This window comes from Labrus mixtus, chromosome 11 (genome assembly GCF_963584025.1).
Source record: "Labrus mixtus chromosome 11, fLabMix1.1, whole genome shotgun sequence".
NCBI classification, from domain to species: domain Eukaryota; kingdom Metazoa; phylum Chordata; class Actinopteri; order Labriformes; family Labridae; genus Labrus; species Labrus mixtus.
In genome coordinates, this window is record NC_083622.1 from 16,234,317 (window position 1) to 16,260,954 (window position 26,638).

General features: G+C 40.8%; 1 protein-coding gene across 3 annotated transcripts; it reads right to left on the minus strand.

The window, feature by feature from the left end:
* Positions 1–197: 197 nt before the first annotated feature.
* Positions 198–25,970, minus strand: clstn3 (calsyntenin 3). Of its 3 annotated transcripts, none has more exons than XM_061049220.1 (19): positions 25,476–25,970; positions 24,583–24,649; positions 21,411–21,533; positions 19,666–19,876; positions 18,668–18,876; positions 17,292–17,441; positions 16,159–16,344; positions 15,762–16,049; positions 15,183–15,295; positions 12,656–12,815; positions 11,756–11,803; positions 11,480–11,628; positions 10,106–10,254; positions 5,551–5,777; positions 5,253–5,414; positions 4,324–4,469; positions 3,997–4,132; positions 2,294–2,478; positions 198–2,182 (listed from the first exon to the last, which is right to left on the minus strand). In XM_061049220.1, exons 2-19 carry the CDS (start codon positions 24,647–24,649, stop codon positions 2,033–2,035), a joined length of 2,859 nt encoding a protein of 952 aa, XP_060905203.1. In that variant the 5' UTR covers positions 25,476–25,970; the 3' UTR covers positions 198–2,032. The 3 variants fall into 3 exon arrangements, with proteins under 3 accessions (XP_060905203.1, XP_060905202.1, XP_060905204.1); XM_061049219.1 differs by having other exon boundaries at positions 11,744–11,803; positions 25,476–25,965; XM_061049221.1 differs by lacking the exon at positions 24,583–24,649 and having other exon boundaries at positions 11,744–11,803; positions 25,476–25,967.
* Positions 25,971–26,638: the final 668 nt, after the last annotated feature.

The following is a 26,638-nucleotide window of genomic DNA, read 5'->3' on the forward strand; positions in this document are numbered from 1 at the left end:
AATCTCACATGGTCATTTGGTACTTGATATACTGTAAGTAACTACTGTTTTTTATATAGACTAATAGTTAGACTAACTGTGTGGTTGTAGTGTTGTTTCGGTCTACTCAGAGGTACATTTAAAAAACAGTATTCTCTTTTCAAATATGTCAGCACTTCAGTGTGTATTATAGTCCAACAAAAAAGCTCTCTAATGGAGACGTCATATAGTGTTTTTATTATGAATTTTGTTATGTTTTCTGACAATTCTCAATAACAATAAGTCAGCATAATCCATGTCATAATTGTATCAATAATTACAGGTAATGTTCCAATTGTAACATAGTAATAATATAAGTTATTAATCAATGCATTGTTTATTCCTTCTTAACATCACAGTCAAAAACGACAGGCTTTATTTACTGACAGATTTAGCACTGCACATTGATAGGCTACACAGACAGACAGCAAGACACAGAGGGAGAGGTGGAGGGAAAAGGCAGAGGGGGTGGGTTAGGTGAGGAGAAGCACACAGTTGTACATTCATTGAACCAAAGATATTGCATGGTGTGAAAAAATAATTTTAAAAAAGGTGTTGTTTTTGACATGTGAAAAAAAAAAGGTCCAAGAAATGTGAAATGAGTGAGACGTGTGTGAGTATCACAACAATGTGCCCTCCATTTTTCTGTGATTCAGATATCGACAAGTTCTTAAATTACAACAATATTACACACAAAGTAAGAGACACTCATCAAGCCAGGGATTGTCATCCTTATCACTACTACTATTATTATCATTAATAATATACTGTTTTCTGATGCTGTAAAGGTGATTACTCAAATAATGGAGCGGGTACAAAGTAAAAGTCATAATCTGCTCCCTCTTAAAGTGTGGCTGCAATAATAATAGTAATAACAATAATATCATTATATTCATCACTGTATGTACAGAAAATTCATTACAATCAATACAATCAAAACTGCCCAAGCTGAGCGGACATTCTGGAAACAGCAGGGGTAGTAGCATAATGGAGTGTGTAGTGTCTGTGTGTGGTTTTCCTTTTTTTTGCATGTGACGTCCTGCAGTTATTGTAAAAGCAGTTTGCAGTGAGTGAAAGAGTGCAGTGTGAGTCATTTAGAGACATTCCTGTGGTCACTGTGAGGGGTGGGTTAGACGTGAGGTTGCACCAGGTTTATTGTAGATTTTTTTGTCATGTAGTGGCACAAGCTGAAACTTTGCAGAGATCCCAACTTGAACCCCTTACGATGTTGCATGGACTCGACACTCATAGGCCTTTTATTTCGTATTTATGGAGTATTGCAGAGTCTGTTTGAAGGATGAGGTGTGTGGTTGATAGTCCTTGAATTTTGTCAGCTAATCACCAGCCCCGCATAAAAACATATTTAGGAGCTGAAGCACTAAATAAGTCACGATAAATTAAAAAATCCTGCAAGCAAAGTGTTTTTATTGTTTTTATGAGACAATTTCAGAATCTACTTTCTTCACTCTGCGACTGCAGAGGAATATGTTGAGGTGTTAAGCTTGTGCACAGACTTCTTGAGTCTTATTGGGGAGTGCAGACACATGTCAGAATCAATGCTTTGTATCTTGTTGTTTGCATGTTTTTTTCCAGGTTTCATTTCGTATAGATTTCATTCTGTTTTCAGTAATAAAAGATAAAGTACAATCTTTTTTTTTCTTTTTTTAAACAAAAGCAGTCTCATTCAACCGGTAACACACTATACAGACACATTACCATCTTGTGATTTAGAACTGGTGCATCACATACAATTTTGGTGGGGTTTTGCTCAGGCGGTTAAATTACATTAACTGTATACATTGTGCCATTGAACATTTAGGTGGAGAACATCTGCCCTTTGTTGGCTATAGGTCACATATGGCGCAGAGTATGAGAGTATTACAGTGACTGTGTTGTGCGTTGTGTTTGTAAGCATACATTCCTCATACTAGTGGTGTCAGCAGTCGTCAATATTAAAAGTGTTGGGAGTGTGTGACTGGTGAGCCGGTTTGTGGTTTCCATGAGAACTGGCGGCTCAATAGCGACGGGCGTTGCCGTCCCTTCCCTCTTTCTTGATGATGATTCGCTGGTCATCGCTGGCATCGTCAGGTGACTCAGCCACCTCCTCGTCTTCCTCCCCCTCCCCCTCTGTGTCGGCAGAGATGCCCATGCGAGACTCATAGGACTGTGTGCAGGTAAAAAGCAAGAGATTAAAAGGTGAGATTACTTTTATTCTTCATCATTTAACAATAAAAAAACTAACAGGGGTTGGTTTTTTTTTTTTGGTTTTTTTTACCTCCATGGGGTTAACAATGATGGTGAGGGCGGAGTCGTCCCATTGGCTGCTACCCTCCTTAGCCCCGCCCCTGGAACCTTCTCCACGGCGATGGATGGAACGGATTCGGAACACTCCAAGGATTACCATGACAACCAGGAAACCGACACACACCATTATGATGACTGTGGCTGCTCCTGGTACCACTGTAAAGAAAATAAAACAAAGTGATTTTGCATGTAGTGAAATTATACAGATTTTATGATCTATATTATATTTATCATTAAAAACCCACTTTTAAGGTACCAAAACAGCAATGAATTGATCCTATTAACAAATATGAAGGTCATTCATCAGTGCCATAGAGCTTCGCTGTTGTCCCACAGCTGTATGAGTAAGCCACAATGACATTTTCTCTCATTACAATAACCAAAGGCACTGTAGTGTATTATACCCAATTTAATAAACAACTTTCTTTAGACATAAATCCTCAGTACAGGACCAAAAGTTCACCACAAAAAGGCAGATACATTCATTCAAGACTTTTTTTTGTCAAATTCAACCCATTTTCTCATCAAGTCCAGAGTGTATTAACTCAGGGACGCTGTTTTCAAGTTTGAACATATGTTGACCCAAATACAAAATGCCTTCAACTTTAAAAACATCTGCTCAAAAATATGCACCACTCTGGATATTAAAGTGAAAAGTAACAAAACTAACCAAGCTTACCGTGTGTTTAAAGGTTACGTCTTATCAAACCTTTACTTGAGTATGTGGGCAACAGGATTCATCATAATAATGCTATCTTCTGTATAGCAGTAGATGAAAATAAACAGCAGACCATTATATAATAATTATAGTTAGCCAACCCATCACATACACGGTTCCTCCCGTTGGTCTTGTGATTACTTTTAGATCTCTCAGTGTTCAGATACCTTCCTGCATTAAGATTTTGCTGTAGCCCTTCATCCCCAGTATGTTTCTGAGGTCTCTGATTGGAGTATTTTGGTGGCCCCTCACTCCAGGCTTAAAACTAAAGAAGACTGTAACTTTGGCATGTCCACTCCTAAAGGTTAAAATTTTCTCTCTCTGAAAGAGTTTACGTTTGATGTGTGTTTGCATTGTTGTGTATTTGTGTGTCAGCAGTTAGGGCCAACAAAAAAGTCCCTCATAAAAATATGTTCAAATCATTTTTTTTTAAGCATTTAAAATCCAGCATTGTTTACATCCTTAGTAACTATCTTACACACTTCTTTTGCTCTGACTTGGCTGCCACATTGCTGCATATTTTGTGGTGTAAGTGGAGTAACACTGCTTGATCAGAATGTGTTTATCATCAGCCCTGTGAACATATTCATACTGTCTCCTTCACTTGATAAACAAAATCAGGATCTCCTCAAAGATAAGCAGCAAATTATTATTTAATCCATCACCATGTCTACTCAAGATTTGCTTTGATTTTTTAAAATTGATATAGTGTTGAGACAGGACACAAGCTGTAAAAGAAGATGAAAGTACAGATGCTGCAGTTCAGAGTGATGTGCCCATTAGGCTACCAGAATTATCAGTCACACCTATGATGTGACTGTATTTTGTTTCTTTTTATCTTTCATCAGGAAGCACTTTTGAGCTTCTGTTGTGGAAATGTGGTAATGAATTGTACCTTAACTTTATAGCACAGGAAGTGTACAGGATAGTAAAGGCTGATTAAAGGGAAATGTCACCTGAGTTGCGGTGTGGGTTGGGCAGTGTGTGTCCACTCAGCTCTCCGGCATGGTGGGATGGATGGAGGAACTGCTGCTGGGAGGCAAGCAGGTGGGACGGATGGTACAGACTGTCCAGGGAGTGGAGGAAGTTTACCTGAAGGGGGAAAGGAGGAGAGAAGGAATGACCTCACTGCTTACGTGGCTAAACTGTAAATACACAGAATCTGCAATCTAATGATTCTTTTCATAGCAAGTAAGAAGAATAATGTAACCATGATGATCTAACGCATATGGTCATCTTTGTGTTGGTTTGAGAGATGTTATGTGAAGGACGTTTCTTCTCACCTCCAGAGTCAGCTCATTGCTTGTGTATCTGCCATTCATCTCAGAGCAAGACAGACGGAAACGTCTCTCAAAGCGGGCCGAGCCTTTGGCCAGTCGGTAGCGGACTGAGCGAAGGACGTCCTCGTACACTGAGATGGACTCGGCACCTGGAGGGAGCGCAGAACAAGAGAGAAGAACAAAACCAAAGAGAGGGAGTCAGTGAAAGGTCGTTGACGGATGAAAACTGTGGAGAAGATGAGTTTAGAGCAGGAAGAAGAAAACAGAGAACGAGACTGCAAGTACTTACTGAGAGCGTGGCTGTAAGGGATGGATGACTTTTACTTTTGAAGTCATAGGTAGAAGTTTTTTTTTTTATCTAAAAATGGGCCTCACTTTGTGATACGGAAAACAAGTAGTAAAAGGAATAAGTTTAAGCTATTTTAACTATTCTCCAGTTTAATGGTTTTATTTGTGTTTTTCTTACAGTTTTTAACTGGAAAAGCTGAAATGATGTATTTCTGTGCTACATCAGATATTAGGACATATTTCACTCACAATTTGAGGACAATTGTTTGCCCCTTTTATTAACCCTGATAAATAAATGAATAAAATATGATAAGTGAATAAATAAACAAACGTGCCCCCTCACATCCTGATGCAGCACATTAGGTTAGATATTAAACTTTCTTTTTACAAAACCCTTAAAATGTTTTTGCCAAAATGTTATCTCTCAACCTTGCTCATTAATTCATACACATTTAACCACAAATAGACACACTGCAGGTGTTCAATAAGAGAGACAACAACAGGCATACTTTGTACTATCTTTAGGTCTCTCTAGTTGTGTTTGCTGAGATTTTAAATTTTAATGAAACTCCACAGGTTAAAAGTCAACAAATAGTTTTCTATGGTAGTCTTAAATCTATTCAGAATGTCTTCATGCACAGTACCTGTGATGGCAATATATGCAGTGGTATTGATGATTTCCAGTCCCCTCTCTCGCACGACATCCATGTCCACCAGGAGCTCCTCCCTCTCAGGGTTTAGCTCCTCCCCAAGTGGCTGGACCTCACAGCCGTCCAGAGTGTGAGCCACGGCGTCAGACATGAGAGCTAACAGGCAACAGAAAGGGTTTGTCTAAATCATTAACCCATTAAAAAAAAACATTCAAATATAGACACAGATGACAAAAATCAATAGAGATCTTAAAAATCTACAAGCATTGGGACTACTGTTTGTGTGACTCACCTCCTCCCTCCATGCCCTGTGCAGCTGTGTTGATAGCATGAGACAGTGAGCACACAATCCGGAGCTCAGGGAAAAGGGGGACACCACGGGGACCTTCAAACTCAGGGGCAGGACGGGCCAGATGAGGTCCAACCCCAGACAGAGAGATCTGCGGGGCATCAGGCTGGAGAACCACCAGGTATCCCTCCAGCTGCTTCAGGGACAGGCAGCTCTCCTCATTGAAACATCTGGCGCAGAGTAAAGGGGTGTGCATTGTCAGAAAGATAATTTTTCACAACATTAATGATGTGACTCAAGGGACGGCAATGTCAGGCTGTCCGTCTGGAAATACACATTTATGGTTTCAGAAAAATAAATCCTGATATAAACGCAAGAATTTTCTCAAATGCCTCTTAGAAGTTGCAATTTGCAAAGTTGAATGTCTCACAATTGCCATGACATTTGCTTCAGACTTGATGGCTTCCCATCATGGTGAATTATGAGAACTTTGATGATCACATAGAAAAATTGACATCTGTGACTCAGTATGACATGATGGACACTTCAACAAATGTACCAGAATTAATGCAGCAGAACCAGAAACAGGTCATTTTTATTCTACTTTTCCCCCCAACGCCACACTCCTACATTTCTTGAGTGAGTGCAGGATTCAAACCAACACAAGAATCTGTTCTGCAGTAGACATAATGACTTGATGAATCTTTGCCTTCTGAACGGTTATATACGCGTTGGTTAGCAGAAGGGGCATGGCTTTCATTGTGGGGCTCCAACAACCAGATTCCTTCTGCGTATGTCTTGGTTACAAATAATGTCACCAGCACAATATGACAGCTCCTGCCACGGGTGTTTGGAGTGCTGCAGGGATTTGTAGGCCAACCCGAAAGTTAGCATCGTGCCGGTTCCATCAACATAAAATCTATGGGTTCTTGAATTATTGCTGTAAATCAGCTCAGTGGCGATAAAAAGTTTATGACTCTTGCATGCTCCATTCATCAAGATAATCTTCACAAATGAACCTTCTTTTAAAATTTCTTAAGTGTTAACACAAACTATGTAAGTAAAATGCTAATGTTAGGCTATAAAGGAACTACATCACAGTCAACTGACTTTAACGTCATCACCACTAAGCTCCATGATGACGCTTAATCTTAATGACAAACTCTGTAGTCCTAGTTAGCCAGGTGTTAGCAACTGTCTTTTGTAAGCTGTAAAAAAAGATCCAAAATTCACAAGTGGGGCACTTCCTGATGTATTTTGTGTTGTGGAAAAAACTTGAAAATCTCTTAAGCTAGTGTTTACCACAAACCTTATTTTGCACATCTAACTATAACTCATTCAAAAATCCCATAGACTGGGGCACTGGTGGCGCAGTGTTTAGAACGTGCGCCCCATATATGGAGGCTGTAGCCCTCCAAGCGGGCGGCCCAGGTTCAAATCCATGTCATTCCCTACTCTCTTTCTCCCTGATTTCCCGACTCTATCCACTGTCCTATCTCTCCAATAAAGGCACAAAATGCCCAGAAATAAATCTTTAAAAAAAAGAATTACAAAAAAATCCCATAGACTTTGAGACAATGAAACCAGCAAAAATGCTAATTCATTTCTGTGTAGTAGGACTTGTTACTGCAGCACTCTTGCTCTGTACAAATGGAGGAGAGGAAGACATGTTGTCCATATTTATATACAGGCAATGCTCTGGAGTCACAAAAGGTTTCATATAACCTTCTTTGTTTGTACACTGATGCTCCTCACTATCCTGACTCTGTTGTTTAGAATGTGTTTCCCTTTAAAGTTTAATTTAGTGTCACATTCTGGTTTCAATTGTAGTTTTTTTTCATATCTGAGGTTTCTGAACAGATACTGGTAGCTGCAAACAAAGTGATTTGCTGATTAGCCTTCAGTGTTTATTTTGATAAATTCTAGTTTGTATACATAATCATGCTCCTCTGTTAAACTAACATTAAAAATATTTTTTTTTTACTACTACACATCATCATATTTTTCATTTGAGCATGTTAGCATTCGTTTGAAAGCTTCAGCTATTTGCACCACTCGCATGGCTGTAGAGTCTTTACATCGTACAAAATGACATAGTTAGTGTGAGTTGTTGTTAAGAAAGCTGACACGGCAATCATGAACAAAAAGGTCTTAATCCAGAGCTATATGTTTCTCTGTCTGGTTCCCTTATTCCAACATGGCTGTGGTTAGCATTGATCTGCTGTGACACTGAAAATAGTAAACGTAAAAAAAAAACACAAGCTCTGCTTAAAGTTTAATTTTACTGCCAGAAAATCAGATTTTGGGCAGGCTGCTTACATGTATTTATTCGTCTGCACTATAATTTAGGGTCATATTTGAAGGGGGATTAAGCAGAGAGAGATAGAGAGAGAGTGTGTGTGTGTGTTACTTTTTCAGTGTGAGCAGCTGCTTGTATCGGCCTCTCCAGAAGGGCCTGCTGTTCAGCCATCTGGGAAACTCCTGGCCTCAAATCAGTCTAATCTTCACACACACGCAATAAAACATGCTGGAGTAAAAGAAAAAAAGAACTCTGGTACACTTGAGCAGAAACCAAGTCAGAAAAAAAATCTCTCCATGACCTTGAATCGTTGGGATGTTAAAAACAGTGGGTGGAAAAAAAAAGAACTCCAGCACAGTTTTTTTTCCTGGCTTAGTAATCAGTGAAATTGCATAAACATGGGGGGAAAAAAAGTCCGTAAAGATAGTAAAAAGAAGATATGCACAGCCTGACAGTTTGATGAGATCTTCTTTGTTGGCTAGTTTGAGTATACAAGATAGCCCACAGTAAAGGTGCTGAACTGTACTTCCCAAGATGAATTAATAATTGATCAGCTAAAAGTGGCTAAAGCCAGAAAGCCTGCTCACAGTTGTTAAGCACGGCTGAGCGCCGACCCGCAAACAGTTAGTGTGCTTTTATTTTCACAGCCAGGTGATTCGCTGAGCTGCATCAAGGATTCACGGATCATTTAGAGCTGAAGAAATGTGTTAAAAGCGTTCAAGAATACAAATATAAAACATCTCTGTAGTATGAGGGTTTGTTTTTTTTCAGGCAAAAGTAAGTGAGCAACATGATAACAGATCTGTGTTCACTTAAAGGGAATGAGCCAAAAAAACAGTTAACCTGCAACAAGCTAAGCAGCAACAAACGCAGGCAGACAGCAGTACCTGCAGAGTACTCCAACAAAGCGAAAGTTACTTGGAGGCGAGTGAGTGAACAAAGAGATAAGATGTTCCTTCTTATCTCTCTCTCTCTCTGACATACTCTCTATGTAATCGTTTCTTTCGTACCACGCTAGTCCTTATCACAGCAAGGCAAGGTCCATGTTTGATGAGTTCAATGTCAAAGCAGCCACACGGTCCACAGATCAACGTTTACTCCGACACTCTCAGATACTACGCTTAACTGTTAGCAACTGTCCGATCTAACATCTGTGCTGTTCAGACATTTCCTGCGTGTTTGTTGTGTCACTTTACTTAAATCTTCTTCCTCTTTCACGTCTTCAGTTCAGTGTCTTGAATTACATTTTTTATGATATGAAATCATAGTTAGTGACCCAAGTTTTCTGTTGAACGGTCAGTCGCTTTGTATTCTGTTAGTGCTAAAAAGTGACAAAGTACTCCCCCTCAGACGCGTACTGAAGTACTAATGTGTAAATCTTTCTCTTCTTTTCAATCAACCTTATACTTCTACTTTACTACACCTTTAATAGAAACATTTTACTTGGCAGCTATCTTGATAACCATTTTTAAGTAATTGTTTTTTTTCTTAAAGATTTGTTTCGGGCCATTTTATCTTTTATTGAAATAGACAGGACATGCTGGGAGGAGAGAGAGTGGGAGGAGAGAGAGTGGGGGAAGACATGCAGCAAAGGGCCGAGGTCGGATTCAAACCAACAGCAGCTGCAACAACGACTATAGTCTCCGTACATGGAGCGCTCGACACAACCGGCAGGCTATCCTGCACCCCACCAGTGAAGTTACTTTGCATGTAAATAAAAGTCATGGTTTCTGCTTCTCAAACCATCAGAGGTGCAGCTACAAGGACTGCATAGATAAAGCACATCTAGCCAGAGTGTCTTTTCCATCAGAGCATCACAACAGTGGAATTCAATACTGCAATCAATCAGAGAGTCACTATCCTATCATTCATTTAAATATAATGTTGTGAACCAACAATGTCAACAATCATGCTGTAGTCTACTTACCTTACTGTAACTGTATCATCCCATTACTTTCCATACTGGATATTTCCTTATTTTATTTAGATTCACTGCCCTTGTTATTTAATTGTATTATATATGTCTGTGTTTTTTCTATTGAAAATGTTGTGTTACATTGAATTCCGAGTTGCCAAACAACATCTGTCAGAGGGGAAATTAGCCTTTTGGCTAACTTGGCTACATTACATTCATCTGAATATTGATGAATGTCCATTTTCCCATTAAAAATAACTGAATAAATAAAATAAGAAATACAGTTCATCTTCAATGGTAAGAAAAGTCCTTACCATGTGTGTTACATGTGTGTGTTTGTGTACCTGAGTGAGGTGGTCAGTTTGAGGGGACGGACTCCAGGGGTGGCAAAGCGTAGAGAGTTTCTGTAGGTGACCTGCTGCACGGCACGGTTAAAGCTTTCAATGTCGTCTCCCTCCAGCACCAACACTGACTGACTGGGATTCACATGAACCTGCAAGAATCAAAGAAGAAGTTTGAAAATCTGAATTATTTCCTTTAGCCTAATTCCTAATCATTCTCTCATGTATAATATCACCAAGACACAACTGGACATGTCACACTTTTTGTCAAGTTTAACGAGAATCAACATGGAAAAGAAAACTTTGGAAAGGGGATAATATTTCTTAAACTAATTTTAGTTGAATAGTACTGCCTCCTGGTTCCTTTAAGACTCATGATCATATGTACCATACATAAAAATCACATGTAAATGTGTAAGTGCTTCACCACACCACTAGAGGAGGTTAAAAACACATGGCAACATAAATACAATTTGTGTTTAAAGGGTTCAAATGTTCCTGCCACATGGGAGGATTGACTCTGGTTTTCCTTGCTATATTTCTCTCTGTTACAATATGAAAAGTTGTGAACTAGTTCTTTAATGAGTGATGGTCTACAGCAGGTATGTGAAAAAGGTAGAAATATGCACATTAATGGGGATAAAATACAGAAGAAGGTGAAACCAACTGAGGAAAGATTGAACCAGAACAGCCATCCATGTAACGTAACATAGTGAGTAGGTATCACTCAGTTTCAAATCAATGAGAAACAATGAAGAATTCAAATTAGAAAGGCTGTCGAGCTACATTTACATGTGGAACAAGTGATGATGTTTTAACTGTTAAAAAATGAAACTGAAACTGATCTAAACTGGAAATTTTAAACCAGAGTGAGTTAAATGAGTAATGAGGCGTTAGATCTGTAGTCACAGACGGAGAGCTCAGAGGATTACATAAAAACAAAATAGAGCTTCATCCTTTGAGGATAATATGAATAATACATAAATGAGGGATAATTTATCTGTAAGTCAACAAAAGATTGACTTTGAAACTGGCTTTGGTCATCCGTCAGTATCGGGAAATAAAAAAGATTTTTAGATAAAGAGTCTTTTGAAAGAACAGGAAACAAGTTGAAAAACAAGGCTGAAATATTATATAGAGGGTTTATTATATTTGTATTGTAATTAATGAATAATGTATTTTCTTATGTTTTTATTAGAAAAATGATTTCAACATGGTCAAAGGATCTGGTGAAAACAGCACTGTGTAGCAAAGAGGATTTATTCAAACACAAAGTGAGGTGTAATTTTTACTGTATGTATTTGAGTCAATTGTTAATTAAAGATGGACCTCTTGTCCCACCATTATGTGTCCGTCTACAGTCCAGTGTGTATTTACCTTCATGCCAGAGCCCAGAGTCTCCAGGTCTCCAAAGTCCAGCCCCTCCCTGCAGGCGTACAGACACTCCACCACACTGTGAGGCTCCACACTGCCCGGACGCACGGTCACCCCCGACAACAGGCCGTGGTACCCTCCCACATACTTCACTAAAGAGCAAAGATAGTGCATTATGAAACAGCAAATTTATATTCTAATAGGCCTATAAATAATAGAGAACAGACTGCAGAGTCTCATGCTCACAACAGAAAACAGGGAGGTCACCTGAGTCTTTACCCTCTGGGATGGTGTTGTTTAGTATCTCCTTCTGCTTCTCTTCTGGCTCTGCAGGGAAAACCAGGAAGCAGAGACAAACAAAAATCAACAACTGAGAAAAACACTAGGTATGAAAAGAAAGTACAAGAAGGACAGAGGGTGCCAGAGACTGACAGGAAGAATTTTTTTTTTTTTTAATAACACGTGTAAAAAGCGAGTGAGAAAACGCAAGCAAAAGAAAACCCGTCAGAAATGCACCGTCTCCTCATTATCTGGCAGCAGCTGTTGCCAAGCAGGCAACAGAGCAGCTTTCACTGTGGAGTGTAAGGCCCTGAAATATGTGTGTTTCTGCGTGTGCGTGTGCGTGTGCGTGCATGTGCGTGTGTGTGTGTGTGTGCGTGTGTGTGTGTGCGTGTGCATGTGTGAGTGTGTGCGTGTGCTTCACAGCTAATTGGCAGCCAGAGTTTCCCATTTTAACCAGCGGTTCGGGTGTAAGTGGCTGATAGCTGTCTGGCCCTCGTGTTGTGCTGCTGCCCTGAATAATTGATAAAGTCAGTTATATTATTAGCCATCCAAGATAAAATGCATCAACCAAATTATAAGTGAGTGAAACGAGGGAGTGAATGGCACAGGGGGGAAATGTCTCGGCAGATTGTAATGCCTTGTGAGGGTTTGCGAGTTGTCGGTGCTTCCACCAGAATTGGCAGCCTGCTCTTGTATGTGATGTGTGATTTAATTTAAATGACATTTTAGCGACAGAGGAATTCAAACTGCACAATTTCATCTCCTAGAATTTATGCAAAAAAAAAAGAAAGAAAGCAGGCTCTCTGCATGCATTAATTTCTGTCAGAATCCATCATGAAGCTGGAGGGAAATGTGTGTCAGTTGTGGATTCATGGAGCATAAATTTAGGTGTCGTACCCCAGCAGGCGCCAATGAACATCCTCTGGCGGGGGGCTGGGTTGGGGATGGCTCCGTTGTCATGGATGAGGGCAGGGTCGAAGGTTACACCGTCGACGTACAGGGTGACAGAGGGGAACTGGACGCTGAGTGAAAGGTGATGCCACTCGCTGTCACACACCTGTTGAACGGAGAATAATGAGTCAACACAGGCGAAAAGAAAGGACACAATTAAAACATCTCTAAAGGGGTGAGCTCTGGACCCTGACTCACTGTCTTTTATCACCCAGGCCATCAAACTACTTCATTCTAATGATGTCGCAGAGTGAAGCACTTTCCTGATCAGGTGACTGATGTTTTTAAATACTCTACATGTCCTGTTGTCACCTAACGAATACTTCCTGTATATCAATGTGTTTTTATGTGTTTGTACCTGAGTCTATGTGCCTGGCTTTTTGTGTGTTTTTATGGTGTTACCTTGATTCAAAAAAAGGATGATGAAGTTGGAATTGAAATCAGTGGAGGAAAAACTACTGAGATCTTTTATTTAAGGCCAACATTTTATTGCAATTAGCAGTCCTGTATTGGCAATGCCCACAGAGGTACTGTAGCTGTGAAACATTAGCTTCAAGTGTCGAAAGTTTAAGTACTCGTTCATCAGAAAAAAAAATGGATTCTAGATTTAATATGTTATATTTGTTAAGTTCTAGTTAAACTGAGATTGATGTTTGCTTGTTTTTATCAAATAATTTTTCACTCTATCATCATCTTTATGCCGGTAACCAGATTTTTTGTAGGTACTCTTAATAGCATTTTGGAGTGTGTGATTTCCTGAAACACAGCACTTGTGCACTTAAAACTTTTAAAGCTTTCTGTTTTTACAGGAAACATAAATTTACAGAATCGAATAGCACTCTGAGCCGTTGCTTATGCTAGTCCAGGAGCTCCTTTAACGACACTTCGTAATGTTAGGAAGTTTAGGCCTGTGGTTTCCAACCAAAGGGTCGAGCACTTCTCAAGAAACACTCAATGAATGATTGTTTGATTGATTGATTGATTGATTAACTTCAGGGGTCATGAGATGATTGAAGGAGTTGAAAAGAAGAAGTTCTGCTTTCCTTTAATTGATGATGTCTTTGCTTTTTTTCCAATAATATCACACTTTTATCTCTTTATTTGACAATAAAGATTAAAAAACAAAGTGGCCCCATCTTGACTTTCTAAAAAAAAAGGGGTTACATTAAAGACTGTTTTGAGCCGTTGGTTTAATCCGTGTATTCTAAAACATTGATGGGTGGCGGCACTTTCTCAGTCTGTATGGACCGGGTTGTTGGTTCAAGTCTCGGTGCTGACCAGATATGGTGCCAGTTCACCTCCTGAGCACTGCTGAGGTGCCCTTAAGCAAGGCACCCAACACCCCAGCCCACCAGCTCAGGAGCGCTCGCAGTGGGCAGCCCCTTCACTCTGACATCACTCCATCTATGCATGTCCTAGTATACTGTGCATGTGTGTGTTTTTCAGCCTATGTGTGCAGTATGTCTCAATAACAGAGTTTCATTCCCTCTCATGGGATTAATGAAATACATCTTGAAAAACTTTCATCTGCAAAGTAGCATATGCTTTTAGCTGTCAGATATAGTATATTATTCTTTAAGTATTAGAAGTATTAAAAAACAAGTAGGAATATATGTGAATGTCTGTATACATGTTTCATCTCTCTTTATAAATGAGGAAAAGGAAAGACGAGGGAATCATGGAGACAGAGGGTCAGAAAAGACAGACCCGGGTAATAAGATATGGTGGTTTAGACAGAGGGATTTGTCAAATCTTCATTGTATCAGCTCAACATCCTTTAATCCATGCTGCTTCAATCTGTCTGGAAACATTGGCTCCAGTCAAAACAAACCTCCCCCTTTAACCCCTCTTAGCCCTCAAAACACACAACCACACACACACACACACACACACTCACACACACACACACACACACACACACACACACACACACAGGGATGTAACTTTTTGCCTCTATCATTATTCAAAGATGATATATTTAAGAATTTAAGAAATCAGGGTTGTTAATATTTCACCACTTCATGTTGACATGTTCAGTGATCTGTCTGAATGATATGAACATTTCTTCCAATTTGTTTTCTATTGTCCTTCCTATTTGGATCTGCAGAGTACTTCACTTAATAAGATAAAAACATAAATTGATTTGGTGAAAAGAGATTGGCACACTAAGATGCATAAAACATTTTATGTATGTATTTTTCAGAGAGCCTTGAGAGGAGAAAAGAGTTCAGGTGAAGGGTTTCTGCATAACTTAGTCTTTGAAAAGTTATTTTCTTCTTTTGTTTGAAAATGGATGTTACGTTAAATATTTGTGTCTTGTAATCCCTCGGGGCTATGAGCCACAACTTTTGCAAGCACAAATATAAAAACTGAACTATTCTTTTTTCTTCCATTTCAGCCTAATTTAAAGGTAAAATAGAAAAACAGTGTAAGTGAGAACATCAAAGCTTAAGTGTTGCAGTTCCCAAAGTACCTGCTCCAGTTTCCACAGGAACTTGACGGGCCGTGCAGCGGAGACGTCGGGCCAGTAGAAGAGGGAGAGACGGCAGCCGTGGACGGAGAGCGAGTAGTGGGAGAAGGAGTCATCTACAGTGCAGAGGAAATGTGAGTGGGTCAGAGTGGTCTTATGAAAACATCTGAATGTAGAGCATAAACACAGTAAGTAATTAAAATGTGCAATTAAAGCTTCCGGTATGTTTTAACCTGTCTGTTTTTCAAAGAGGGAAGGTTTGCTGAAACAGCGTCTTTTTAGCACTGGGACCCTCAAAGTCACACAGAAAACATTTTAATGATACAAACACAGTAGTTACAGAAAACAGTGTTTTCAATCCACTTAGCTGCTGAAGTGGAACAACTGGGGTTCAGAGTCGCTCCCAAGAGCACCTGGTACTAGCTGTTTTGTTTTTTTACTTTCCCAGATGTTTCCCTGCAGGTCAGGCTCACCTTCTGGGGGTGGAGTCAGTTATTTTAGAGCTTTTTTTTTTTTTACCTGAAAATATTCCTCTTACATTTAAAAACTTTCAAAATGCATTCAATGTAGGAGAATACACACCGTTCCTGACAGTGCTGCACACAATAGTCTCCTCCTCCTTGCGGTTTCCTCTGGTCTGGGTGGTCGCAGGCTGGATGTTGGCTCCGCCCCTTCGCATCCACAGCTGCAGGGTGAAGTGGTCGCCCGATAAAGCCGAGACAACAGAATCGGGCACCACTGCAACGTGGTTTGACCCGTTGAAGGAGAAGACCAGAGATGAGTCAGAGGAGGGGAGAGTGGGCAGAGCAGCTGTCCAATTGGCAGCGGGGGACGGAGGTGGGAGGAGGTCGACCTCACCCCTCACAGCACCTGAGGAACAACATAGAGAGAGAGAGAGAGAGAGAGAGAGGTTGTTGATAAAGAAAGGTTTTGTCACCCAATAAATCACGAGGTCTGAGGTGTAAAAACAAGATCTCACCGCACAGCCGTCGCACTGATCTGTCAGAGTAGCTGTCTCTGTCACAGCCCTTTCCGATGTGGCCCGTTTGGAGCTCTACGGTGGCCTGGATGTTCCAGACAGTCTCCTCACAGGTTTCCAGGTGAAGGCTGGGGAACAGGGGGATGCTTCCAGACCCGGGCGTGTACTCCACGCGCTTGGTCCATCCTAAAATCAGTGCGTCGATATATTACACGTAGAACACAACCAGATACTTCACTGTGCAACACTCAGATTCAAAATGAAAACTTTATGCAATGTTTATAAAATATGGGTATACAATTAAATTCAATGCACTCATTCAAATACTTCAACTTCAACCGACTGCTGCAGGCTGGAGAAATTCATTTGCTTTGCCCTTCTGAGAGCTGCTCACATAGACCTTTTCAAATCAACGCTGCTGCTTGTTTTGAATGCTGCCACTCTGATCATCCAGCATGGACAATTTAAGCAACTCGCTCACTTCAACTTGGACCTGAGTAGGCAATTTCTTTTCATGTTCTAACATGTCGAGAAATACCAATACCAGTTGTTTGGCAATGTATTAGATTGTTTGGGGGGGCTTTGCCTTTATTTGATAGGACAATGGATAGAGAAGGAAATTGGGAGAGAGAGCGAGAGGGCAAGTGAATGTGGGAAAGGAGCCGCAGGTCGGGCTTGAACCCGGGTCGTCCGCTTGGAGGACAATAGTCTCCGTACATGGGCAAGACCTAACCGCTAGTCCATCTGCGCCCCACTGTATCAGATTTTATATTTAAATAAATGAATGTATAAAATTGCAACATGCCAAATGCATGAACTTGAAAGTCTGTCAGTAAACAGTCCCTGCTCATCCTGTAGAGAGATCTAATGTCAGTTAGAGTGTCGTAGTAATATGTATGATTTTATCAACATATTTTCACAGTTTTTCTAATTGGGTTGCCTTGATATAACTTGGCTGCAGCTCTTCCTCTTTAAAACTCTGCTCTTGATATATAAACATGCGAAGGTGATTCATCTGAGTGCCTGCCCACGCACATTCCAGTTTCAGTGATACCATTATTAAAAACTCATCCCTAAAGCCTCGCAAGTTTGCTAAATAGGATTATTGGGACACAAAGAGAGCTGTGATTTACCCATCCAGCCGGGTTTGCACGACGGTTTGACGGTGACAACGACCTGGGCGTCAGCCTGAGCCCGGTTCTTCCCGCAGTCGAAGGCGGTCACCCAGAAGGTGTGAACACGCTGATGTTTGGAATCCAAAGGCTCTGTGTTTTTAATGTTACCTAGGAGATGGTGCAAGACAAAGAAAAAAAAAAAAGGATGAGAAAAGAATGAATCAAAGAACAAAATGGAAACAGGAATAGAAGCGTTAGTCATCAACAACAAGCTTGCATAATTAAAAACCCATCACAAATGAACACCAACTGATAAAGCCTCTTTCTGCACGTACACAGAGCCTGTTCTGCACATTCTGAAGTCAAGAATAGACGGAAGAAACATGGAGGAGGATAATGTGCAGGGGAGAGAATAAAAATGAAGGTTTTTTCCTGTTTTTTAGAGATAAAGGCTGATTGGCTGACGGCGCTCAGCATGCCAGCTGACAAACAATAGTTACGACAGACGATGCTGTGAGATGGCGAGAGGCGAAACAGAGGGATAACGAGATATCAAAAGACAAAGTAAGGAAAAAGGAAAATAGACAATGACAAGCCCACAGCGTCAGAACAAGGTTGGAACAAAAGGTCTCTGAGCTGCTGCTGCTGCACCAGTCTGACCCAAAAAACCAGAAAGAAAGGAGCCGTTTCATCCTCTTAAAGTGAGGCCAGGACGATTCTGCAGAGTCATCCCTAAACACGGCCCTCTTCGGCTGTTGTGTCACATTTCAATTGATGTCCCAGCAGCCGGTCAATGGACGTAACGAGAAGATTTTAGGGAAGCTACAAGAACTGATGCTATATAAAACAGAACAGCTGCTGCAGTGTTTTTATGCAGCGACAGAACAATAGTCCGCCCACACAGGGTCTATTTTAACGTCTTTTTGGTTTCTACCTGTGAGGATATTAAGTAGCTGATCTCACTCTGTCACCTCCGCTGTATCTGCAGTCTGTGTGTTTTTGTTCCACATGAAATTGGAACAGCTGGGGTTGAAAACTGAGCTGAATATTGTGTTTAATGATTTCAGAATCAGATTTATTGGCCAGGTATGCTTACACACACAAGGAATTTAACTTCGGTGAACTGTGCTCTCTTATGTACAGGTACAAGATTAAATATCAACAATAAACATAATAAGAAAAGACTAATATTTACATCATGACTAAATATGAAACAGTGCAGTGGTGAATAGCGCAAAAGATGCTGAAGTAACATGATAATAAGAAAAATGCAGTTATATGACAGATTTATTTTAACCAAGGCCATATAGAGCAGAGATTTCAGACAGCGTAAAAAAAAGGAAATGATACGGTCACTGATGGGGTTTTGAGAAATACAAACACGAATGTCTCACCATCATTGTCAATAGCGAAGGGCACATTGGGAGTGATGATGTCATAGAAGCAGATCTGGCTGTACTGAGGGGAGCAGTCAGCATCCAGAGCCTCCACACGCACGATCCGGTCAAACAGACGCCCCTCTGGGACCGAAGCCTCGTAGCGACGCTCGACGAACACGGGGGAGAACTCGTTGACATCGTTAACACGAACATGCACGGTGGCCCTGAGGGAAAGAAGGGTGGGAGGCAGAACACAAGCCGAGGGAAAGGGATTATTATCGTCACATTAGGAGGCAAGAACAGGCTGGATGGTCATTACGGCGCACAGCCAGAGGAGCAGCACATAGACGCTGTAATTGTTGTTTAAAACAAAAAATATCTGTTTTAGAGGGGAGGACACGGAGGCCCATGTGTGCTATTCAAGAACTCTATGAGAGGAAAATGGGTCCAAAAGATATTGCCATTGTAAATCAGTAGTTTGAAGTAGAGATATTTTAACAAGGTTGAAAAAGAAACCATTATTATAGGACCACATTTGATGACTTTTTATCTCATAATTATGACTTACAACCTCATAGTTTTGACATTTTATCACATTATTTAGATTTTATGGAATCATTATTACGACTTTCCTCATACTTTTGTCATCTTACTTTACTGCTCGTCTCATTTACTCAATCTTATCTAATCACTTTTACTTTTTTTTTTATCTCATTATTCACAGAATTCAGCTCACAACTAAGGCTTTTTATACATATTATAATATAATTACAACTTATTATCTCACATTTTTAACCTTAACATGAATCATTTTGACTTTTTATCTCACAAATATGCCTCTTATCTCCTTATCTTGATCTTTTTTTAACCTTATAAATCTGACGTTTTAATCCCATTATTAACGCTTACTATGAAATGTTTATAGTCAGGAATAACATTTAATCAGATTTTCCTCCTTAAGTGACAGAAGCAGAGTTCCATCGTAGGAGAAAAGAGGAAGGGGATGGACGTACTTGTGTGATTTCTTGCTGTTGACTCCATCGGGTCCCTCTCCACAGTCGTAGGCCTGGATGGTGAAGCTGTGCTCCCGTTGGCTCTCGCAGTCCAGCGGCTCTTTGGATCGGACCAGACCCTCTCCGGTGGAGCGGTCCAGAACCACGGCCTCAAACTGGACCGAACCCGAGCCTGAGGGGCCATTGTGAACCCGGAAGCCACAGATTTCACCTTGGAGAGAGGAGAGAGACGAGTGTGAGGAAAGAAGCTGAAACAGACCAAATGATAGACTCTATGAAAACAGAGTGATGTCATATCATCAGTTTTATTTCATAAATCAATCGTCTTAAATGTCAACATGGTCGATGGACTTTTATCACTTACTCTGGTTTTTATTCTTCTTTTGATATATTATAATGTCAATGTCTCTTTTGTCTGATTGGCAACCTAAACAAATGACTAAGAGAGATCATAAAACCGCACATTTGTCCTTTGCATGGCTTCCTGTTGGCTTTAGCTTTAGTAGATTTAGGATAAATTTTTCAAATTACTTTTCAAGCACTCTATCAACCTCCAGCATATTTTGTAGGTGTTTGCACTTAACCTTACATCCTGGTTAAAAAAACAACAACAACTCCACAGTCTGGACTAACAACTAAAGGTGAGTGTGTAATGTCTGTCAGCTGTCCCAGACTTCTGCTAAAATGATTCTTTACACCTCAGGGATTTCTCTGTTTCTTTTCTAGTAAAACATTAATTTGACTTTTTAATTGCCTTTCCAGTTTTTTATTGTCCCAATCATTTGTGCTATTAAAGGTCCTCTTTCTGTCATTTTTCAGTGAAGATGTATGAATTTGTTACTAAAAGACATCTTAATAAAAATGGCCTTCATCATGTCATCAGAGACACTAAAACCTGTGACATAAAGCCAGAAATTCTATCAACCAATCAGCCCAGAGTCCAACCCAAATGTTCACAATCTAAGTCGTCATTCTGTATAAAAAACAGAAATCACCCATCATTTAGAGGGAATAATCAGATTCTATATAAACCTTAAAGTAATTGAAACAATTGACTGTAACTTGTAATTGAATTTCCCCTCGCAGGATTAATTAAGTATATCTTTTTCTTCTTAAGTAGCTTCAAATTTAAATCTCTTTTCAGATTATTATTATGCGTGCACACAGATATCCTGCACTCCTCCTTTAAGTGATACTTAATTTTCACAATCATTTTAAGCACAGAGTAAAATAGACCTCAGCCGAGCGCCAAATAAATCCTGCCGGCTGATCTTCCCTTCTTCTTGACACCGGTTCTTGCTCAAACAGCTAATTTTCTCCTCCTTCTTGACACGAGCTCGAGTAATTCTAGCAGAACTCTTATAATTTGACTGAACATGGTTATTTCCAGGAGTGCAAACATGACAACCTTATTTCATCAGGCTGCAGAGGCAGGGCGAGTGCTGCAGATTGCCCCTGAGATGAAGGGTTGAATTACACTATGATGGGCTAAAAATAGGGGGACTCTGTGACTGAATACATTGCCATTAATATTCAGACTGTCTGTTGGGAAATATGGCAGCAATCTGTTAGCTCCTAACTCCTCTCTGTGAGAAAAAAACAACATGTTTACTAATAAGGCCTGGTGAGATAATATTCATTTGGTTGGCCAAGCACTTTATTTTGACCTTTTTTCTAAACATCCTGAGCAAATTCATACATTATTTTTTCCCTCTCTCTCATCCTATGGTCATTGTTTGTGTTACCAGCATAGTGTAGTGGGGCGTCTTTGTCCAGGGCAAAGAGAGGGGGATTGAGCAGCACCGTGTTGTCGTTCTCCATGACAATCCCCTGGTACTCTGTCTCGATCCATGGCTTGTGCTTATTGGCTAAACGGCACAGAAGAAGAAGAAGAAGAAGAAGAAGAAGAAGAAGAAGAAGAAGAAGAAGAAGAAGAGAGAGACCAGAGAGGCTGTGGGTTAAATGGAGCAATTATAAAGGACCAATGTGTCTATTTTTAACCCTCCATTATGGCTGAGGATGTGGTGAGAGCGTGCATAAGTAGAGAAATACAGAATGAATGTATGTGTGTGACCACAAAGACACAAATTTAATCACACCCGCATAGTTTCCCCACTCTTTCTTCCCTTTCTCCATGCGGACCTTCTCTTGTTCCCTCTGCTCTCCTCCCTGGTTGGCAGTATAATTAAAGCCGGTCTGATCTCACCTTATCACACACAGGGAGCTATATTGCTCATATCAATCAGCCAAACTGGCCGGCCACAGGCGCCGCACAATAATGCACTGAAAAACAGCCAAATCTAATGCCTGAGGTTTACTGTGAGTTTAACCTTTAATTGCAGATTAATTATTCATCGTTGTGCTGAATGTTCTGTGCCGGATGATCAAAGGCCAAGTTAATGAGCCAGAAGGATGACGATTTTACACTCCAGCAAAGTGAAGAAGAAGAAAAAAGAAAAAAAAGCCGGAGTGCCCCCCCTTTGTTGTCCTCAATCAGTGAAACTGAAGCTGTAGAGTTTGAAATCAGACAGAGGAACAGGACCTGTGTTTAGCTGCTGCTTTGTTGTCGACACTGAACATTTTCCACAAAATCTGACTGGAACTAATTCTGCCGTCTCGACTGTGAGAGGAGAGTCAACAAAAGAGAAATGCTGCCGGTTCTGAATCTGATCAGACTTCTATCTTCAAAAGCAGGGAAGAGTCTTACGAGAAAATTCGATTACAGAGCCAGTACCATACTAGGTTGATATCAGAGCTGCTATCAGTATTTTAACTCAAGCTCTGTTTTTAAGTCAACTGGAGCTATCATGTAAGGCTGCACCAAACAATTATTTTTCCTATTGATTAATATGTCGATTAGTTTTTTTGGGTGTTCGATTAGAGTTTTGGTATAAAACACATCAAAGGAACTTCAAAAAAAATGTTTTAAGAATTAGCCAAACAGCTTTTCTAATGTTGGAGGAAGTCCCAAACCTAAACATGTTCAGTGTCTTACTGAAATGATTTAAGTTCCTCACACTGCAGACCATTGAACCATCAAATGTTTGGCATCTTTCCTTCGAAATAAATATAGATGATAAATCATTTAATCAAAATAAGTGTGCTAACATGTTACAGCTGTTTCAGCCTTAGGTTTGAATACATTTCTCTTTCATTCAAACTCCTTCTGTTACATTTTACTGGAAACTATTGTACTTTTTATTCTACACTGATTTTACATGAAGCAAGTACTAGTAATAAAAAAATGTCTAAACCTCAACTACGTTGAAATGCTGCTACAGAGAAACAACTATAACATTGATTTACTCCATAAGCAAATCTAAAATAAGGCTTTGTGCTACCATGAATATGACTTCATACTTTTTAGCAGATTTCATTAATAACAGGATTTAAAATGTATTAGAGCAGTAATCAGGGGTTATACTAAGTTGATGTCTCGTACAGTGAGGAAACAACAGGATGCTTAATCAAGGTGACTGACAAAACTGAAAAATCAAAAGCAGCTAATCTTCCCCCAGTGGCTTTTCTTCTGTCTTCAACATGCTTAATGATTGAACATCATTGGGTGTTGTACTGCTGGTCGGCCAAAATAAAAAATACAATTAAATTACAATAACTCAGCTCTTTGAAACCATAACAGGACTTTTTCAGGATAATCTGGTGTGTAACAGACCATAAAATGAGAAAATAATAAGCAGAAAAATCAATAAAAGCCGAGTGAAAACAAACTTTTTCTATGTAGCTCATTTTCAATACAACTCTCAATGCTCGACATCTGGTTTGGTTTTAATGTCAAAATCACGCAGTAGAACAAGTACTTAGCCTAAATAAAAAAGTGGGAAGGGGGGGTCCAGATTTAAATAAAGTATTAGAGCACAAATTTGACCGATCGCTCTTTATCAGACTATTTTTGAAACCGAGTGTCTTATAGAGTTGAGGTTCAATACCCAGATCTCATCTCAGATATTTATCCTCTCCTCTAAACGTCCAGAGAGACATCGTCTCCTCCTCCTCTACTTCCACGCTCAACTGTCATGTCTCTTTTTTGGTAATTTATCTTGTGCCCTCTGTCCCCTCAGTTGATCTCCCGCCTCCCTCCCTCCATCCCTCCCTCCATCCCTCCCTCCTCTGCTATATAGCATTAATCTGAGCATCAGGCCTGTGGATTACACACAGGATTACAGATTGAGAGGCATCCCATTCCATCTCTCTCTCTGTCTCTGCTGGCACTCTTTCTCTCTCTGTCACTCTATCGCTCCACAACTCTCTCCCCCCCTCACCCCTCCTTGTCTGTCTCCCTCACACACACACACGCGCGCACACACGCGCGCGCACACTCTGGTATCTTTTCCTTTTTCCCCTCGTGTCACCTGATCTCACGTACCACCTCTCCCACCACCACCTCCTCCATGCATCTTTTCGACCACGTCCTCTCCTCTCCTGTCACGGCTCCCTCTCCTATGTCTGTCCTAACGTCTCTCTCTCTCTCTCTCTCCCTTCTCGTTTCCCCTTGACACTCCATCCCTCCTTCAATCTCCTCGTCCTTCCCTCCACCTCCTCCTGACACTCTCCTTCCCTTGCTGTCTGTGTCGTTCTTCTTCCCCCAGCGTGATAATCATTGAAACAATGATGTTGAATCAGAGTCATGGATGATAAATCTGCTACAGAGGAGGGAAAAGATTTATCATCTTTCTCAGAGTGACAGCTTGGGCGATAGACAGACACATGCACACACGGGGTCACGAGACACTCAATGAACAAACATGTATGTATGTCACATGAAAAGCTGTTTTTGTAGTAAGGAAAAATGATTTAGTTAGGATATCGCAAAAAAAAGTTGAAAAAGATGAAAATCATGACGAAATGACCATCATCTCAACACTTCACAATTAACAATCAAAACGATGAGGAACTGACCTTTGTTGCCAGTGGCAACGGAAGTCAAGCAAAGGAGGAAGAAGGAGAGAAAATTCATTCTGTCCATCTGAGGGAGGAAAGGAGAGGTAGAGGTAGAGGCAAAGGTAGAGGGGGCAACAGGGTGGGGTGAGGAAGGAACAGTACATGCATTAACTGATACGCACTGGAAGAGACAGGTAAAGTAGTAGCACACAGAGAGAGAGAGACAGGTCAGGCCTTTCAGATGGTGCACATATAGGGGTTTCTTTATACCTTGATGTATTTGTGGATGTGCATGGGAGTAACATGTCTACATAGGTGAGATAAAGCCCTGCGTAGTGAGGTGTATGTGGATCTGCATGGATAATTGTTTTACCATAATGCTGCTTTCTGGCTTTCCTCAAAATCACAGCTTGCAGTTGCAGATCCTAGACCAGCCTAAAGGAGCGTGCACACACACCTGGTCTGGACGTGAGTGTGACACTGTAATGGGTCTTGCTCATCGTTGTTAGGGTGTTTCCTCACGTTTTAATTGTGGTTTTTAAGGTTAAAAAGGAAATGCAGCTGCTGTTATCCTGTGGTCACAACTGAAAAAATGAGTCCTTGGGGAGGTATTTTGTCTGCTCTCTTTGACATTAACAGCCTCTAACATTGCTGCAGTCCTGTAAAGGCAGCAGGGAAACACGTAGTACTTTAAAACAGGACTAAACATACAACAGGGTAGACCATCTAGTGCACAGGTTGTTCAGGCTACACAGAGAAACATGCTATGCGACAATAATGAGGCTGCTGCTGACACACATTTAACCAGCTTGGGCTCCAATGGCCGCCTGTGTCGTGTTAGAGAGCTTCTGCTGGAGCACAGAGACAGAGAGGACAGAAATGAAGGTTAGACGGAGCAGGTTTGACATTACCGTGGTGAGTGCGGTGATGCTCCTGGTTGGTACCCTGCCTCTACGCTCGCAGCATCCGCCTCTCTCGGCTCGGTGATCCCCCCCCTGCAAAAAAAAAAAAAAAAAAAAAAACCCTCCGAACCTTCCAGGTAGGGAGGAGGGCACACACTGACACACAAACACACACGGGTGCTCTTTGACACACACTCACTCACACACACAGCAAGCCGAGGAGAAAATGGCTAGTTTTAAGGCTGGTGAGATGTAAGGACGACGAAAGAGAGCGATATGGATGCCCTTGTTTTCTCTGCTCTACAGAGGAAGAAAAAACGGTGGGAATATTACGCTGGCGTCCCCTCCCTCTCGGCGTTTCTTAACCCGCCCACACTGCGTCCTTCTCCGCTCTCTCTCTCTCTCTCTCTCTCTCTCTCTGCTGCTCTGACTGTTTTTTGCTGTTGAACGCACATTGAGAGTGACTCAGACCCCAGCACAGCAATTCATCTCATCATCACGTTTCTTATCAGGCACAGGACTCTACTCTTAAGTGACACATTCCCTCCTCTTCCTCCGGTATTGACCAAATATTGTTTTTTTTGTTTTTTGTTTTTTTTAAATTCCCACTGCCTTTAAACGAGACTGCAAAATGACGTCATATCGCCCCCTTTTTCGCCCTACAGAACTCTAGTCAGACTCCTGGGACATCAACCCTTACACAATGACAACACACAGGCCTCTTCGCTTGAAATGCAGCATTTTAATGAACATTATAAAATTGTTTTTGAAAATTACGTCCACCCAAACCACCCCCCCCCCCCACCACCACACGCACACACAGGCACACACACACACACACACACACACACACATTCCTCCCTATTCCAAGTTTTCTTTTTCTTTGTACATTTGGAAGGAATAAGGCAAAAAGTAGTCTCTTGAAATAGCAATTCACATCAATTAATAATCACCATGTCATGTATAAATATTACAAAAAAAAAAAATCTGGACTGCTGCTACAGTGAGGTCCATCCTCTCCATGTGTGTGCCGGGCAGGCCTTCCTTCAGCTTGACACAGATCAGACAATCCAGCCTCCTGCCCGAGAAACAATTCAATTACACGGCGTAAAAAGAGGCATCCCCACGGTTGGATGGGATGCTTCCACTTCACTCTCTTTTTAAATCACTGC

Excerpts from the sequence above, each read along its gene's own strand:
- clstn3 (XM_061049219.1), bottom strand. The coding sequence starts at position 24,649 with ATGGACAGAATGAATTTTCTCTCCTTCTTCCTCCTTTGCTTGACTTCC. Across the intron at positions 18,877-19,665 it reads AACAGCAAGAAATCACACAA|GGCCACCGTGCATGTTCGTG; the intron begins GTACGTCCATCC and ends TCTTTCCCTCAG. Across the intron at positions 15,296-15,761 it reads GTGCAGCACTGTCAGGAACG|ATGACTCCTTCTCCCACTAC; the intron begins GTGTGTATTCTC and ends TCTGCACTGTAG.